Raw genomic sequence first — 14,377 nt, forward strand, 5'->3', positions numbered from 1 at the left:
AGATGGGAGACTTAGCTGATGATGGGACCCCAGTAATTTGAAGCTTCTAGATGCTAACTTATCCATTAAAAGAAGTTAAACCAAGACAAAAAGCATTTTCTAGTAGGTAATAACTACTGGCCATTAATGGAATTTATAGTGAACCACTTGGACATAAACCACCACACTAGTAGAGTCATTAGATGACATGTCTGAATTCTATTGTTGCCACTACATTGTCTCAGAGTTACAGCCAATTGATGAAGACTCTAAAGATTATTAAACTATATATAAAATTATAAGAATTGCACAAGCATTTAGGTGCCTAATTTGTGCAAGTAATTATAACTGTATGCTAAAGTTAGATATGCAAATCCAGTCAATTCTGAAAGCATAGACCCTGGGGCAGTTTTACTTCAGCTTCAGACAATTAAGTTTTTAGTGCAATAATCCTCATTAGCAATAACAGAATCAGCTTTAGTCTTCTTTGAAGCTCACCCCACAACAGATATGAAGTAATGAAGCTTTTGGCTCCCTGTGTATGGGGAACTACTGGAGTGCTACATTTAACTTATCAACAGAAGGGACATCATAAATCAAGTGTGTCACTACACATGAAATAGTAAATATAGTCATTATGATTTGCATGTTACATTCAGACATTTTAAAATGGAATGCACAGTATCTTTGTGTACCATGTATTTGAGCTGTGTCCCTGCTTTCCACCTGTCCTCCATAAAACTATACCCTTATAATATACAAACATTACATGAAGACCATATTCTAAGTACTGCTTCACCTGTTTAAATCACATCTTTCAGAAGATCCCTGAAAATCTAATTTAAATGAAGCTCAGGTGTTCAAACCATTGTCAGAATTTGTAAAACAAATGGGGAGAGGGTGTAAACGCTATATCTTATTAATCCAATTTGTTCCTCAAAACAACCCGAGAGACAGAAGAATTGAAAACTTATAGGAACATTTTATAGTTTAAAGAACAAAGTAGAGGTGAAAGTTGTGTTTTAATTTTGAATTCCTCTGTCATTGAAAGGCTGCATTTAATGCTTAATAGTTCAAACTCTAGAAAACCAATGCCAAAGATACAAAAAATAAAATGTCAATACAACAAATAAGATTGATTAATATCAGATGTGATACCTACAAAGAAGAAATACATCCTCTGGATTTTTTTAAACTAGTAAGAATTATCTTATCTTTTTAGCACAGAGTTTTACATTCTAGGCTAGAAATTTGTCACCAGAATACAGTTAATAATTTATGCTAGTATGTAACATGCAGATGTTGAACTAAAATATGGTGAACCAGTTTCTTATGCAGGTGAACAGAACTGTTAATGTATAATTTAAAGACTCATTATTTAGGCAATGCATTATGTATTAGTAATATTGTATTACATATTACAGTGTATTACGGATAGTCTTTAGGCTGACTACCAGCATTATAAACCTTGCTAAAGAAAGTAATCCACAGTTGTTCTAGGCAGTCTTAAAATGCAAACCAATTTCTGACAGTTGCATCCAATAACCAGAGTTTCCACTGACCAAAAATATCAGGACTTCCAATGACCAATCAACATTTAGGAAGCATATATTGTCAAGGTTTTTTTAAAAATAGTCTTCAACTGTCCGATTTAGGTCATTTCTTCTTGAAGCTTTATAGTGTTTACGGATCTAAGGAAATCAGAGATGAACACAGAAGGATAAAAGGGCCGGGGGGAAGGAAAATGAGAGCAGGCATCAGTAATGTGGAGACAACTGGCTAAACTTAAGCTATGTCTACACTACAGAGCCTATACCAGCATAGTCTGCTAGTGGAGATGTAACGTACATCAACAAAGATTTTCTGCCAGGATAGGAACACCACCACCTCAATGCCAATAGAAGCACTCTTATGTCAGCATAACAGCGACCACTCAGAGTTTTGTTTACATAGCTATGTCAGTCAGGGGTGTGAGTTTCTTCACACCTTTAACTGATATAGCTACACCAGTATAAGCTTTAAGTGTAGCCCTGGTCTACATTAAAAAGTTAGGTCACTCCAGCTATGTTGCTCAGGGATGTGAAAAATCCACACCTCTGAGTGATGTAGTTATGCCGATCTAACCCACAGTGTAGATGTTAGGTCGATGAAAGAACATTTCTGTTGACCTAGCTACCGCCTCTCTGGAAGGTGGATTACGTACAGTGACGGGAGAACCCCTCCTGTTAGCATAGGCAGCGCCTACACTGAAGCGCTGCAGCAGCAGCTATGCCACTGTAGTGCATTAAGTGCAGTAAAGCCTTTAGTGTGAAGGGAGCAAGAGAACTACCCTGAAGTGGATGAGCAGCAGCAGAGAGACCACTAACAGATAAGACGCTTAGTGACGTATGGAGAGGTCAGGTACTGGAGTCAAGAAACCGCAACTCTTCAAAATCTTCCATATTTATTTTCAGATGTCTGAGATCATCTTGGGATGAGAAGGAACAGGTGTCAGGGACAATGTGTATTTTCCCCTAATGGACGGTTGGTATCACACAGTTTATCTCCCACTTAGTTCACTGATCCCTCAAGGAACGTAGCAAAACCTGTGCCATCATATCATCTTCATCAGCCTCATAATCCTAAAGACAAAAAAGGCAGAGTGCATTAGAAACTTGACTTCATAATTATTGAATAAGGCTAGTAATGAGAACAAACATTCAGAAAGCGTAGGCATTATTTAAAAAAAAAAAAAAGACGCCCACATACAAGCTACCTAACACTATTTGTCTACCTCATAAAATAACAAGGTGAGTTAACCCTGTCAGGATTGCATCTACATGGAATAGATTTCACAGAAGCAGCTGAAAAAACTAAGTTTTAATACAATTAAGTAAAAATATTTTAACAGTTGCCATTTTGCTATATCCCAAGATTAAGGAATATCCTAAAACAGTTATTAATGGCACTTCTACCTTCAAAAACCTAATCCAAGCTACAACAGACCTTACAGAGGCAACAGTTCACAACAGTTTGCACTCTACATACCACAAAAGTATCATAGGAAAACTGATGTCGTCGCTGAAGATGTTCCATGAAGTTAGCACTCCTGTAATTTGGATCTCCCCAGGGCATTGAGGCACAAATTGGGCAAACCTTAGAGAAAAAGCCATGAAAACAAGTTTAACCCCAATACTAGATTGCATTTATATTTGAGTTCATGGGGAATAGCCGCAGAACTGAAGACTTCTTTGGAGACCATGTTTACAACAACAGTCTTTGGAATCTAGGTTTGCCTCTTGAAGTCCAGTTCCCTTTTCCCCCCTCCAACCTAAAAATATCTGGTTAATAACAATAAGAAAAAGTACTGTAAAAGAAATGAACGGAAAATGGTTTTATACACTTGTGGCGATTATAAACACAACCACCACCTTGTAAGACACACTGACATCACAGAAAAAAAATTTAGAACATTTTGCCAAATCATTTAACACTAGAATATTTGGTTCCTCACTGAATTCTTTTGATTGTTTTTAGGTTTCTGAACTTAACTGCTAATTTTGAGCTGCCTCTGTGTACTAACAATTAGAATACTGAATAAGTTCCTTGTTTTGTTAGAAGTACTTCATCCATCATGTTTTTCAAGAATAAAAAAAAATATATTTCCTCCCCCGACATACCCTTGCAGAAGATACTCTCTTTTCCCATGCAGACATGTAACATATTCCTTTCTAAATTAAGAAACTTGAGGCATTTTCTGAAGCTACCAAAGCCACCCTTGGGACACAGGAAAAAGCTTTAATTCTTAGAGCTGAATTTAAGTTTCGCAGCATCCATTCTACTTCCTGCTGCATGTGCAGGAAAAGATAGGTGAAAACTCAAGCCATTTTTAACATCACAGATTAGAGATCTACTCTTTTACTGAGGACATTGGAACTGGTTTAGAGAGGATTTAATGATCAAACTTCATTTTACATGAGCCATTTTGAATTATCTGCAGGTGCAGGTAGTTTAAACTGACTTTTTACAAGCTGTAGTACAGGCATGTGTTTATACTTAATTGTTAATTCTAAGACACCTTAATGTCATTATGAAAGTTTGTCTGTCCATGGCTTTCTTTCCCCTCAAAGTGTTTTTGACATTATCTAACTTGGTATTTTACTCTGAACGTTTGTGTTTGATTAAATTACTACTACCTCATGTTATTTTAATTTTGAGCTGTAATACTTTGAAAAAACTTAAAATATGAAAGAATGGCTTTAAATGGGTGCACCCGTGACCTTGTCATACATACCCAATTTCAGATTTTTTAACATTAAGGCCCCAATCCTGCAAACAAATATGCATCTACTTAACTTTATTTGCATGAGTAGTCCCACTGGAGTCAACAAGAGTACCCAAATACTTAAATCAAGCACATGCTTAAGTGTTTAAGGTCCCTGATTTTGTAGTTTCCAAGAGATTTGCCATTAAGACCAATAATGAACCAGATTTCCTCATCAAAACTGTTGTACTGAGTTTGATACTGTAAGTATTACCACTTGTTTTGCGTCCATGCTGTGGTATTTTTTGCAATGTTCAACTAGTCCTTCCTGATCAAAGTTTTTCTCACTGCAGTAAGGACAAGGAAAGGTAAAACGATTTGGAACATTCCTGGAGAAAAAAAAAAAAAAAAGAAAAAAAAAAAAGAAATGTATTTACATTTTAGAAAGGTTAATTAAAATCCAAAGTCTCACTGGCTATTTGAGGTCACCTGGCAGGAGACCTCAAATACCAAGTACTCAGTAGTTAAAATCTTACCATACGGTATGCAAGCAAATAGAATTTAAGAATCTGCTTTTTTTTTTTTTTTTTATTAGTTACCAACACAATTCTTAATAAAATTACTATTTACACAGCATTTATTCTTCAGCATGTATAAATATTAAATATAACTAAATATATATATACACACCATTCCACAAGCTGCTTTCTTCATTATATTTTTCAACACTTTAACAAAGCATGCAATTAAGTGATAGATATGCTACAATGCAGATTAAAATAGCAGTGCAGTCATTTCCTAACTTCCCTTACCTAGGACCTGATTCTGCAATAGACTGCATGGGCAATTTAAGTCAATGGAGCAGCATGCCTGTGCATGATCAATTGCAGGATTAGGACCGAGGCTAACGCCACTACCAGAGAACTAAAATAAGTACTGTCCAAACTAAGTGAAGAGCTAATGTTGTTTGCTTTCAAATCTCAGATGCTGGCACATAGGTGCAATGCAGTGGAATGTTTAAAACCAAACCAAAAAAAGAAAACTTTTCAAAGTTAATTAAAAACACCACCATAAAAAAGCTCAGTTTTGGATACCAGTTATTCAATACCATCCCTCTAACCAACCTGAAAAGTGAATGTTTCAAGATGCATAGTCACCTGGTGTTACGAGGCGGTTCTTTAGTTACAGCTTTAACACCTTCCATTATATAATTCTGGTATTTTGAACAAGAAGCTGCATGACTACGCATCTTTGAGAGGTACATCTAGGTAAGCAACAGAGACAGTTAACAGGCAAAGTTATTTTCAATTAAAAATTAAAAAAAGATTGCAAATAAACAGTGGACTCTAGAAACAATCTGCTAAAGGAAGAAGCTTCATGTTCAGACAACACTGAAATAGGGAAAGCCAAATGTTTTAGCACATGGGGCAGAATAGAATAGTATATGGCGATATAAATAGAAGCTATGGGTTAGTTAAGTTATAACACTTTTCTGTTAATAACACAATACATTATATTTTCCTAGGACAGCTGACTTCTTGTTTACCTGACCATTGCAATTATTTTATATTCTCTTATGATAAATAAAACTACTATATCTGTTTTGTACTGAGTCAGTTTCCTGGATCTTCCCCTCACTATTCCATGCAACAACAGGACCAAGTAGAAGCAGGCTACTGATCAGATGATATACTCTAAAATGTACACCATGGAGTATTATGCCAGGGACATGTTAAGAGTGCCAGAGTAATGCAGGGGACAAAGGTTCTTTCCTAAACAGAAATTTAGTATCCAAAATCCAGCTATCTACGTTGTTCTGGTTAACTAGAAAACATTTAACTAGATTAAAACACTGGCATCTGTTCATTCTAATAAGAAAATAGTTTTAAGTGTGGTCTTGACACACTACTAGCTGTATCATCAAGTGACGGTTAAAGATATTTAAACACTAGTTATGAAGGGTGAGATCCACAAAAGTGTTTAGGCAACTAAGTCCCAGTTTTGGCTCCACTGCAACACATAAAACTACAAAACTCTGTAAGGCACCTAATTTTTTTCAGAATAAAAGTTACCTCAGTACCTATGTTTTTGCCTCTGGGCATTCATGCTGCTGCCTCCCTCTAGCTGTCCAGATGCCCATCTCCCACCGAAGCCCCAGAATGGCCCACAAATGAGGGAAAGACAGGTGTTTGGCTATCTTAGCAGTACTGCTGCCACTGCCCACCCACCTTATTACTTTCAGCCCAGTGGCTGCAGCACTTGCCTGGCATATGGGAAACCCAAGTTCAAATTCTCCCCTCTCTGCCAGAGGAGAAGAAAAGATTGAACAGCAGTCCTCCCACTTCTTAGGAGGGGATTCTAACCACTGCACTATGGGGGAGAGTGGAGCTCTGGGGCACTCTAACCTCAGATATGGGCTCCCTCAATCTATCCTGTCAAAGTTGATGCATAATAATGAGTAATTGGAGCTGGGGGACTGGGATCTTCCATCTTGCAGGTGGATGTACTAACCACTGGACTAGACAGTAAATCCCATTCTCTCTCTGTATCTCTTTGTCCAACAACTCTAACTATTTATCAACAGAACAGTCATGAGTAGCAGGGGGAGGAAAAGCGAGAGAGAGAGAGAAAGAAAGAATGGGAGTGACTCTGTAGTTCAGTGGAATGCTCATATAACATCAGGGGACAAAAGTGAAACCAACCAGAAACAAAAGTGAAAGTCACTGGGTTGTTACGCTTTCTCAAGATAAATTAAATAAAAAAAAGAAAACAGCATAAAAACGAGAAACTAAAAAAATATTAAATTTTATTTAATAGTGAGTACTTTTAGTAACCATAGCTAAAAAAAATATTTAACATGACAATATCCCTTAAATACTTATAAATGATTAATCTTAGATTCGTCTTGAGGAAATTAATTTAAGATTTAGATGTAGAACTATATTAATTGTAGACGTTTCACTCTTTGTGCCATATAACTGAGTATTAAAAGTTGATTACTGCTTCTTATTTTTATAGCACCCATCACTGCTGTTAGGGTTGCCAACCCTCCACAATTGTCCTGGAGTCTCCAGGAATTAAAGATTAATCTTTAATTAAAGATTATGTCACATGATGAAACTTTTAGGAATATGTTCAACCAAAATTGACAACCCTACCTTGTGTCCAATAATTCCTAAACTGCACTGTGTATGTGAAGTACTAGTAACTCCACTGAGGAAGAAATATTACTATATTAGAAATAAAATGTATTACAGTATTTTTCACATACAGAATCTTCTTGTGAATTTCACGATATCTATAGAGCACACTAACCTTTCAGACAGTTTTGTCTTAACAGACTGCCCCAAACATAGTGAATAAAATTCTGCTATACCTTTATTAGAAAATTACTTCCATTAAGAAACCAATCTATCAGTCCCTCAAGACAGTTTTCACTTTGTACTGTATTTACAGAACAAGATTTCCCCCTGCAGAAGTGCATATAGCTCAGTAGCTATTGCATCTTCAGCTTCACATTAACTGTATACCACCTCCTAATGAAAAACATCCGTCGGGGAAAGGGTAAACTCCTAATATTACTCTACACACTGTTCACATGGATTATTTATCAAAATTAAATTTCTGACTTATTCTGTGGAAAGCTGATCTGCAAATATTGTATTTCCATGTAAGCTGTTTGCCTATTTTGGCCATATATATACTATTTTTGTTGTGTGCTTTCATACTTTTTTATTGCAGCCATCACAAGTGGTTTCTGTCATTTCAATTTGCTTTTCCAGGTCCAGAGCTCTACTGCCAGGAGACAGGGTACTGCGGCAGACTCCACAAACTGGCTTAATAGGCTTCAGACATTCCTGCAGGCATGGAGTGCAAAAGCTAATATGGGAGAAATATGATTTGTAAAAATGCATGTTGTAGAACATGTGTGCAGTGTTCCAATTAAAATACTCACAGACCTACCCTCCAGGAAAGAGAAATCACAAGTGACAACACCCACAGACAAATAGCAACCTGTTGACATTTGTGTTATGCTAAGGGACAGTCAAGTCGCTTGAAATCTAGTCAATTTAAAAGCAGTTTCAAGTCATATCCTGTCCCTGAGTGCTCTTGCCAATTTGTGGTTTATGCCTTTTCCTCTTTTCAATGTTTCTGTCTTCACTGTTTCTAATCGAAGAACCCACACAAACAGCAAAACCGATGATTACATAGTGAAGCTGACTAAAAGTGCTGTCAAGCACACAAAGTAAGCAAACTGAAAAAAACCACCTCTTTTGATCTTTCAGTTATACTGTAACCTGAAATGTAACTTGTAAAAATGGCCCAGTTATTCCCCTTAAATACATAAACAGAAAGCAGCTGGTGGGTGTTCGGTGGGGGAAGGGGGGGGTCTCAGCTACCTCTGCAAAGCCCTTTTCTTCTGACCCCATGAACTCTAGGGGGATGTAAATTGTTCCTTCCCCTCTCTGACCCTATGCAGTTTACAGTGCATTTTAGATGAGAAAATCAAATGCTAGAAAACATTAACTAGAATATTTTAATTGACAACTGTGAACACAACTTTGCCTTTAGTGCAGAAAAGGAAAGCTATGTTTAAAGGTATGTTAGCAGATTGTGGTTAACCTTAGGCAGGTCTAAACTGAAAGTGTATTTCCCCTCAGAGTCCCCTCCTGTGAATTTTACTGGAAGAGAGGGCATCTGGTCCCAGCACAGACAGAACTGTGATAGTCACAGCCAACCAGAGATTTTTTGTAAGAAGCTGCCTATCCCACCTATCCTGATGGTATCCCACTCATATCATCCACGTTTTATTTAGTGTTTCCATAAAAGACGCACACCATTTCACAGCAGATCAGTCCATATACCTGAAAAGAAAAAGACTGAACTTCTTCCTTAACACATTCAACACTTCCACTTCCTAGCACACACTTCCTTCAACCAAACTGCTTCGGTTTCTATTCCCTCTCTGGTACAGTTTCCCAGAATCCACCTGTTTGTCGGTTCTCTACCCTCTCCTAGCCTTAGGAAATCCCCACTCGCTGCTGTCCCTTTGACACCTTGGATTTTCTGCCAGTTGCTCGAAAGTGATCCCACCAGAGCCCAATCTCTCAATCCTTACTCAGGAAAAGATCCCACTTAACTAAACGGCCTGTGGCCATGGACCCCACTGCCCCGCTAGGGTCAACATGCTCCCGAGCGAGGGCTAAGGCCAAAGGAAAGCTTTCCACGGGGATCTTACAACATTAACAGGCCCATTTCTCGGGGGCCCCGGACCCTCTCCCCAGAGCTAGGGAGTTCAAGAGACACACGTGGGGCCTGTGCTGGGGACAGCTCCCTTCTAACCCCCTCCAGAGGCACCCAAGCACCCGCGCCTAGGCCCCACTAACTTTAGAATCCCCCCTCCGTTCCCTAGGGATGCCCCCCGCCCGCCACTGCCCCAGCCATCCCGGAGCCCCCGCTGGGTGCCAGCCCCCGTCCCGCGCCAGGTGCTCCCCGGGAGTCCGCTCACACATGGCCGCAGGGGGCCCGCACCGGGCTCTCAAACACCTCCAAGCAGACGGGACAGGTGAAGCGGGACAGCGGGTCCTGAAGTGTCGAACCCTCCGGATACCGGGAGCTGCTCTCCACCCCCGCCATCTTCCGCTTTCCTCCACCGGTCGGTCGCCCGCCCTGCACTTCCGCAAAGCCGCCCCAGCGCCGCGACGGCGGCCCAAAGGTACCAGCCCAGCGCTCCGCCACGCCCACCCAAGTAAGCAACGGACGGAGCGCGGCCTAACCCGCACGCGCAACACAGCAACCTCTTCGGGACACGCCGCCTAGCCAAGCCACGCCCCGGGGCGGGCCCAGTTTCTTCAGCCCCGCCCACGTGCTTTTCTGCCTCGGGGCCACCGGCCGCTGGGCCTGGGCGAGGTGAGCTGGGCAAGGAAACCGGCAGGGAGGGGCGTGTGCGGAGCGCGGTAAGGGACCGGCAGGGGGAGCCGGCTAGGACGCAGCTGGGCGGCGCCGGGCTGGGCGGAGGAGGCAAATAGACGATCCCAACAAAGGAACTCCTGGGACTTGTGGACACAGCGGGGTAGGGAAGCACCCAGGCCTGGGCACAGGGCCCAGATACGCAAGGGCGCACCTGGGGCAGGGGAGCACAGCCAGGCAATGGAGAAAAGGGATGCAACATGGCATAGAGGCAACCAGCCATCAGTAGATGGGCTCAAATTTCTACGGCTCTGTGGTGTGACATGGGCCTTTGGCTACTACCCTCCACCCCCAGATGCAGCTGCATTTCAATGGTGCAATGTGTATACAGGCTACGGCTCATACAGCACTTACTATGGGGGCACTAGTGTCCATCCAAGTGGTGCTTTCCCTCTCCACCCCACTTTCCCATCATTTGGCCTTAGGGGAAAAGTAACAGCAGAGGAAGGAGCCATCTAGACACCAGCCAGCAGCCAAAGCAGAGACCTCTATACATTCAGAGCACTTCCTAGCCATGACTGGATTTTCTCTGCCTGTGTGGATTGGCTTTTTGCTCTAACCTCCCCCCTCACAATCTTTCCACTCTGCTTTACTCCACGTCTGCATCTCTAACCATCTTCCCTGCCGTGTTGCGCTTACCTTTCCATTTAGCTTAGCCTTTCCTAAGTAGAACCCCCCCTCTCACTAACATGTTTATTGCCATCACATTGTTCACTCAGCTTGTGTATTCTACCCCTTTCCCCATCCTGTGTCTGGCATCTGTTACGTTTGCAAACTCCTCAATGCAGGAACCATCCATTACTCTGTGTTTGTACAGTGCCTAGCACAATGTGGCCCCATTCTTAGCTGACTTTTAGATACTACTGTAATAAACATGATTAATAATACTAATTAATAATGAGGATTGAAGTACTATATACATGTAAGATTATTAGAATTAGCATGAGAAAATATCTTTTACCTCTACTGAAACAGCCTGGACTAGAAATATGTGGACACTGAAGATGGTGAGAGGCTGGGGTTGCACTTTCATATAGTCTAAGGAGAGAGTTGGGAAAAATGGTGTAGAAGAATAAGAAGGGCTTTGATTGAGATACTTCAGATTATGAGTGGTTTAGTGAAAGGAGTTCAGTCCCATATCTTCATGCCATCCCATACCAGGAGGAAGTCAGCAGGTGACTTCATACACTGGGGAGGTAAATTTAAAACAATACTTTCTCCCCCATATCGACTAGTTAGCCTGGAGAGTCCACTGCAGCAGGAGGTCATAGGCTGAAACTGAATCTTGACTTTCAAACAGGCTATAAAATATGGCCAATAATATTTGTAGTAATGCTAAAGTAGGAGTTGCCAAATCTCATGCCTCATGGCTTAAAAATTCTTCACAGTAGGGGCACACACCGTCACGCCATATACCATACTAAATTGACCAAATGTGTATTGGCAGGTTTCATCTTCCCCTGAAGTGGCAGGTATTGGCCACTATTCATGGCAGGTCACCTCATGATTTAATATTTGATCTTGTAAATCCTTGTTCGTTATGCAACAGGGAACATAAGGCTGCTGCACTGCAGTTAAGTGTGAGCAGAAGCTATGTGGGTGCAAGAACTAAGCACTGGAGGCCAGATTGAAAGCCTAGTGAAGTCAATGAAAAGACTCCTGGTGACTTGAATGGGCTTTGGAGTAGGCCCAAAGTGTAGCCTTGTGTTCTGAGCAAGTAATAAGTGTCAAGTCCCTTGCATGTCTACTCCATTGCAATGGTGCAGGGTAAAAAAGAAGCAATGCCAGGGGAGGAATGAGCATGTCTAAAGAGATGTGGTCTTAAATAGCATCTTTATTACTCTAATGAAATATTTAGTTATATGTTCCTTATTTGAGCTTTAATTATGCTATTAGTCAGTAGTTACTTGTCAGTAATGCAGAAGCATCGCCATTAATGCAGAACTGGGTTTCCCTACACTCCTGCTCATCACACTAACATCCGCAACACTTCAGCTGTTCACTTCAGGATCAAGACTTTAACAGACCAATGGTCTGATCCAGTATAACAAATCTTCTGTGCTTAAGAGAACTTTTCAGAGGAGTGAAGCTCGGGACAGTCTTCCAAGGGGAGCAGTAGGGCCAAAACACCTAAATGGCTTCAAGACTGAGCCTGATAAGTTTATGGAGGGGATGATATGGTGAGACTGCCTACAATGGCATGTCTCTGATTTGTGACTGCTAGCAGCAAATATCTCCAACAGCCAGTGATGGAACACTAGATGGGGAGGACTCTGAGGCTATGTATACACTACAGTTTATGTCAGTGTAAGTTATGTTGCTCAGTGAATAAGCCACCCCTCTGAGCAATGTTAAGTTACACCTCCCTAAGTGCCAGTGTGGACTTAGCTACTGACGCTCGCAGACACTGGAATAACTAAGTAGATGGGAGCGCTCTCTCCCATCCGTGTAGAGTGTCTGCAATAGCAGTGCTACAGCAGCATAGCTGCATCAGTGCAGCTACACTGCTGTAAGCTCTGTAGTGTAACCATAGCCTGAGTTACAGAGAATTCTTTCCCAGGTGTCTGGCTGGTGGGTATTACCCACATGCTAAGGGTCTAACTGATCGCCATATTTGAGGTTGGGAAGGAATTTTTCCCTGATTTGCAGAGACCTTGGGGGGTGGTTTTCATCTTCCTTTGCAGTATGGGGCATGGGCCCATTGCCGGTTTAAACTAGTGTAAATGGTGGATTTTCTGTAATTTGAATTCTTTAAATCATGATATGAGGACTTCAGTAACTCAGGCAGAGGTTGTGGGTCTATTACAAGAGTGGGTGGGTGAGGTTCTGTGGCCTGCAAAGTGCAGAAAGACAGACTAGATGATCTTGATGATCCCTTCTCACCTTAAATTCTGAGTCTATGAGTGACTGAACAGAATAATGATAAAGATTTTTTTTTTAAATCCCTTAACAAGGGTGGTTGCAATGTATGTATTGGGTATTTTGTGGATATTGTCCTAACTCACTGTCCTACTCTGCAAGATTTATGTAAAACTTTGAATGCTTCAGAGTTAACATTTGGTTGGAAGGAAGTCATAGGGAGGGAGTGGTGTGAAATGTAAATCAGGAAGACAGAGGGGAAAACACTGTATATGTGAAGCCAAATGTTTCCATTCATGTGCCAAGTGACACTTGTTACTTAACTAGCAAATCAAATTAACTAGAAAATCAAAGCCACAGATACATTGCCAATAACAGAAGGTGTCTGTTCTTTTCTCAGAACTGTGCTCACAACACCCATATTAACTGCACATGCACATCCACGGGTAGATTTAATCCTGTTTCAATTTCTGAACCAGCTGCAAAGTAAGGACTTACTTGTAAAAGTTTTAATGTTTCAGATTCAAGCCCTTATCATATGGTATCTGACACTCTTGTCTTATAGTTTAGACTTTGCTAACACCTTGCTGCTGCTGAAAGTAATATAAAGCCTCCTGAAAATTGAATTTGCCCTGTACCGTCGGATGGAGTCTCCATATGTGGAACACAATGCACTGAAGATGCAGAGTTAGTCTCACAAAAAACTCAGCTTTAATTCAGCTGTAAAACACACAACACTCACAGCAGCAGCCTAACAACCTAAAAACCATTTGATTGTTAATAGAACAAGCCTATTATGGTTCATATAGCAGAAAAAGTGAACAGGCTTGGCACTTAAAAATCAGCTCCCTTCAGGCAGAATATAAAGGAAATGGAGTTTCTTAGTTTCAGACTGATCTTAAGTGAAACAAGAGGTAAATGTTCCTAATACTAAAAGCAAACAAATACCTATAAAAATAGATCAAACAGAGTGCAAATGTCATCAGCAGGCAAAATCTGCCTGGTTTTTTACATTAGCCTCAAAGCTGAAGGTTGTGCACATTTTATTCATTATGTTATTACTTACATATAGTTTTGGGTATCATGTAGTAACAAAATGTAATGCTATTTATTTTCCCCTTCAAGGCTGCTCTGACTATGGAAGAAACGTTGACCTCTTAAGAAAAGGATAATGCTGCTCTCATTCTGTGGCTTTCAAACCAAGCAGACATTCAGGCAATTTATAAAATTGTATTGTGATTTAGCAATTGATTTCATTGTTGTGACTGAGTAGCCACATCCTGCATTATTTAAAAGGACAAATAATTGTTTGCTTTGATTATGATG

General features: G+C 40.6%; 1 protein-coding gene across 1 annotated transcript; it reads right to left on the reverse strand.

The window, feature by feature from the left end:
* Positions 1–2,403: 2,403 nt before the first annotated feature.
* Positions 2,404–9,937, reverse strand: RNF114 (ring finger protein 114). The gene is made up of 6 exons (XM_067554258.1): positions 9,732–9,937; positions 7,951–8,101; positions 5,380–5,486; positions 4,497–4,611; positions 3,007–3,114; positions 2,404–2,600 (listed from the first exon to the last, which is right to left on the reverse strand). The coding sequence occupies exons 1-6, from the start codon at positions 9,857–9,859 to the stop codon at positions 2,535–2,537; spliced, it is 675 nt and encodes a 224-aa protein (XP_067410359.1). The 5' UTR covers positions 9,860–9,937; the 3' UTR covers positions 2,404–2,534.
* Between the last annotated feature and the right edge of the window lie 4,440 nt (positions 9,938–14,377).

The sequence above is a fragment of the Emydura macquarii genome, unplaced genomic scaffold (assembly GCF_026122565.2).
Source record: "Emydura macquarii macquarii isolate MOO-44397 ecotype Brisbane River unplaced genomic scaffold, CSIRO-AGI_Emac_v2 contig_1483, whole genome shotgun sequence".
In the NCBI taxonomy this organism is placed as follows: domain Eukaryota; kingdom Metazoa; phylum Chordata; order Testudines; family Chelidae; genus Emydura; species Emydura macquarii.

Coding starts and splice junctions, on each gene's coding strand:
- RNF114 (XM_067554258.1), bottom strand. CDS start 9,859: ATGGCGGGGGTGGAGAGCAGCTCCCGGTATCCGGAGGGTTCGACACTT. Junction 8,102..9,731: donor CGGGCCCCCTGCGGCCATGT/GTGAGCGGACTC, acceptor CTCCCATATTAG/CTTTTGCACTCCATGCCTGC. Junction 5,487..7,950: donor GTGATGGCTGCAATAAAAAA/GTATGAAAGCAC, acceptor TTGCTTACCTAG/ATGTACCTCTCAAAGATGCG.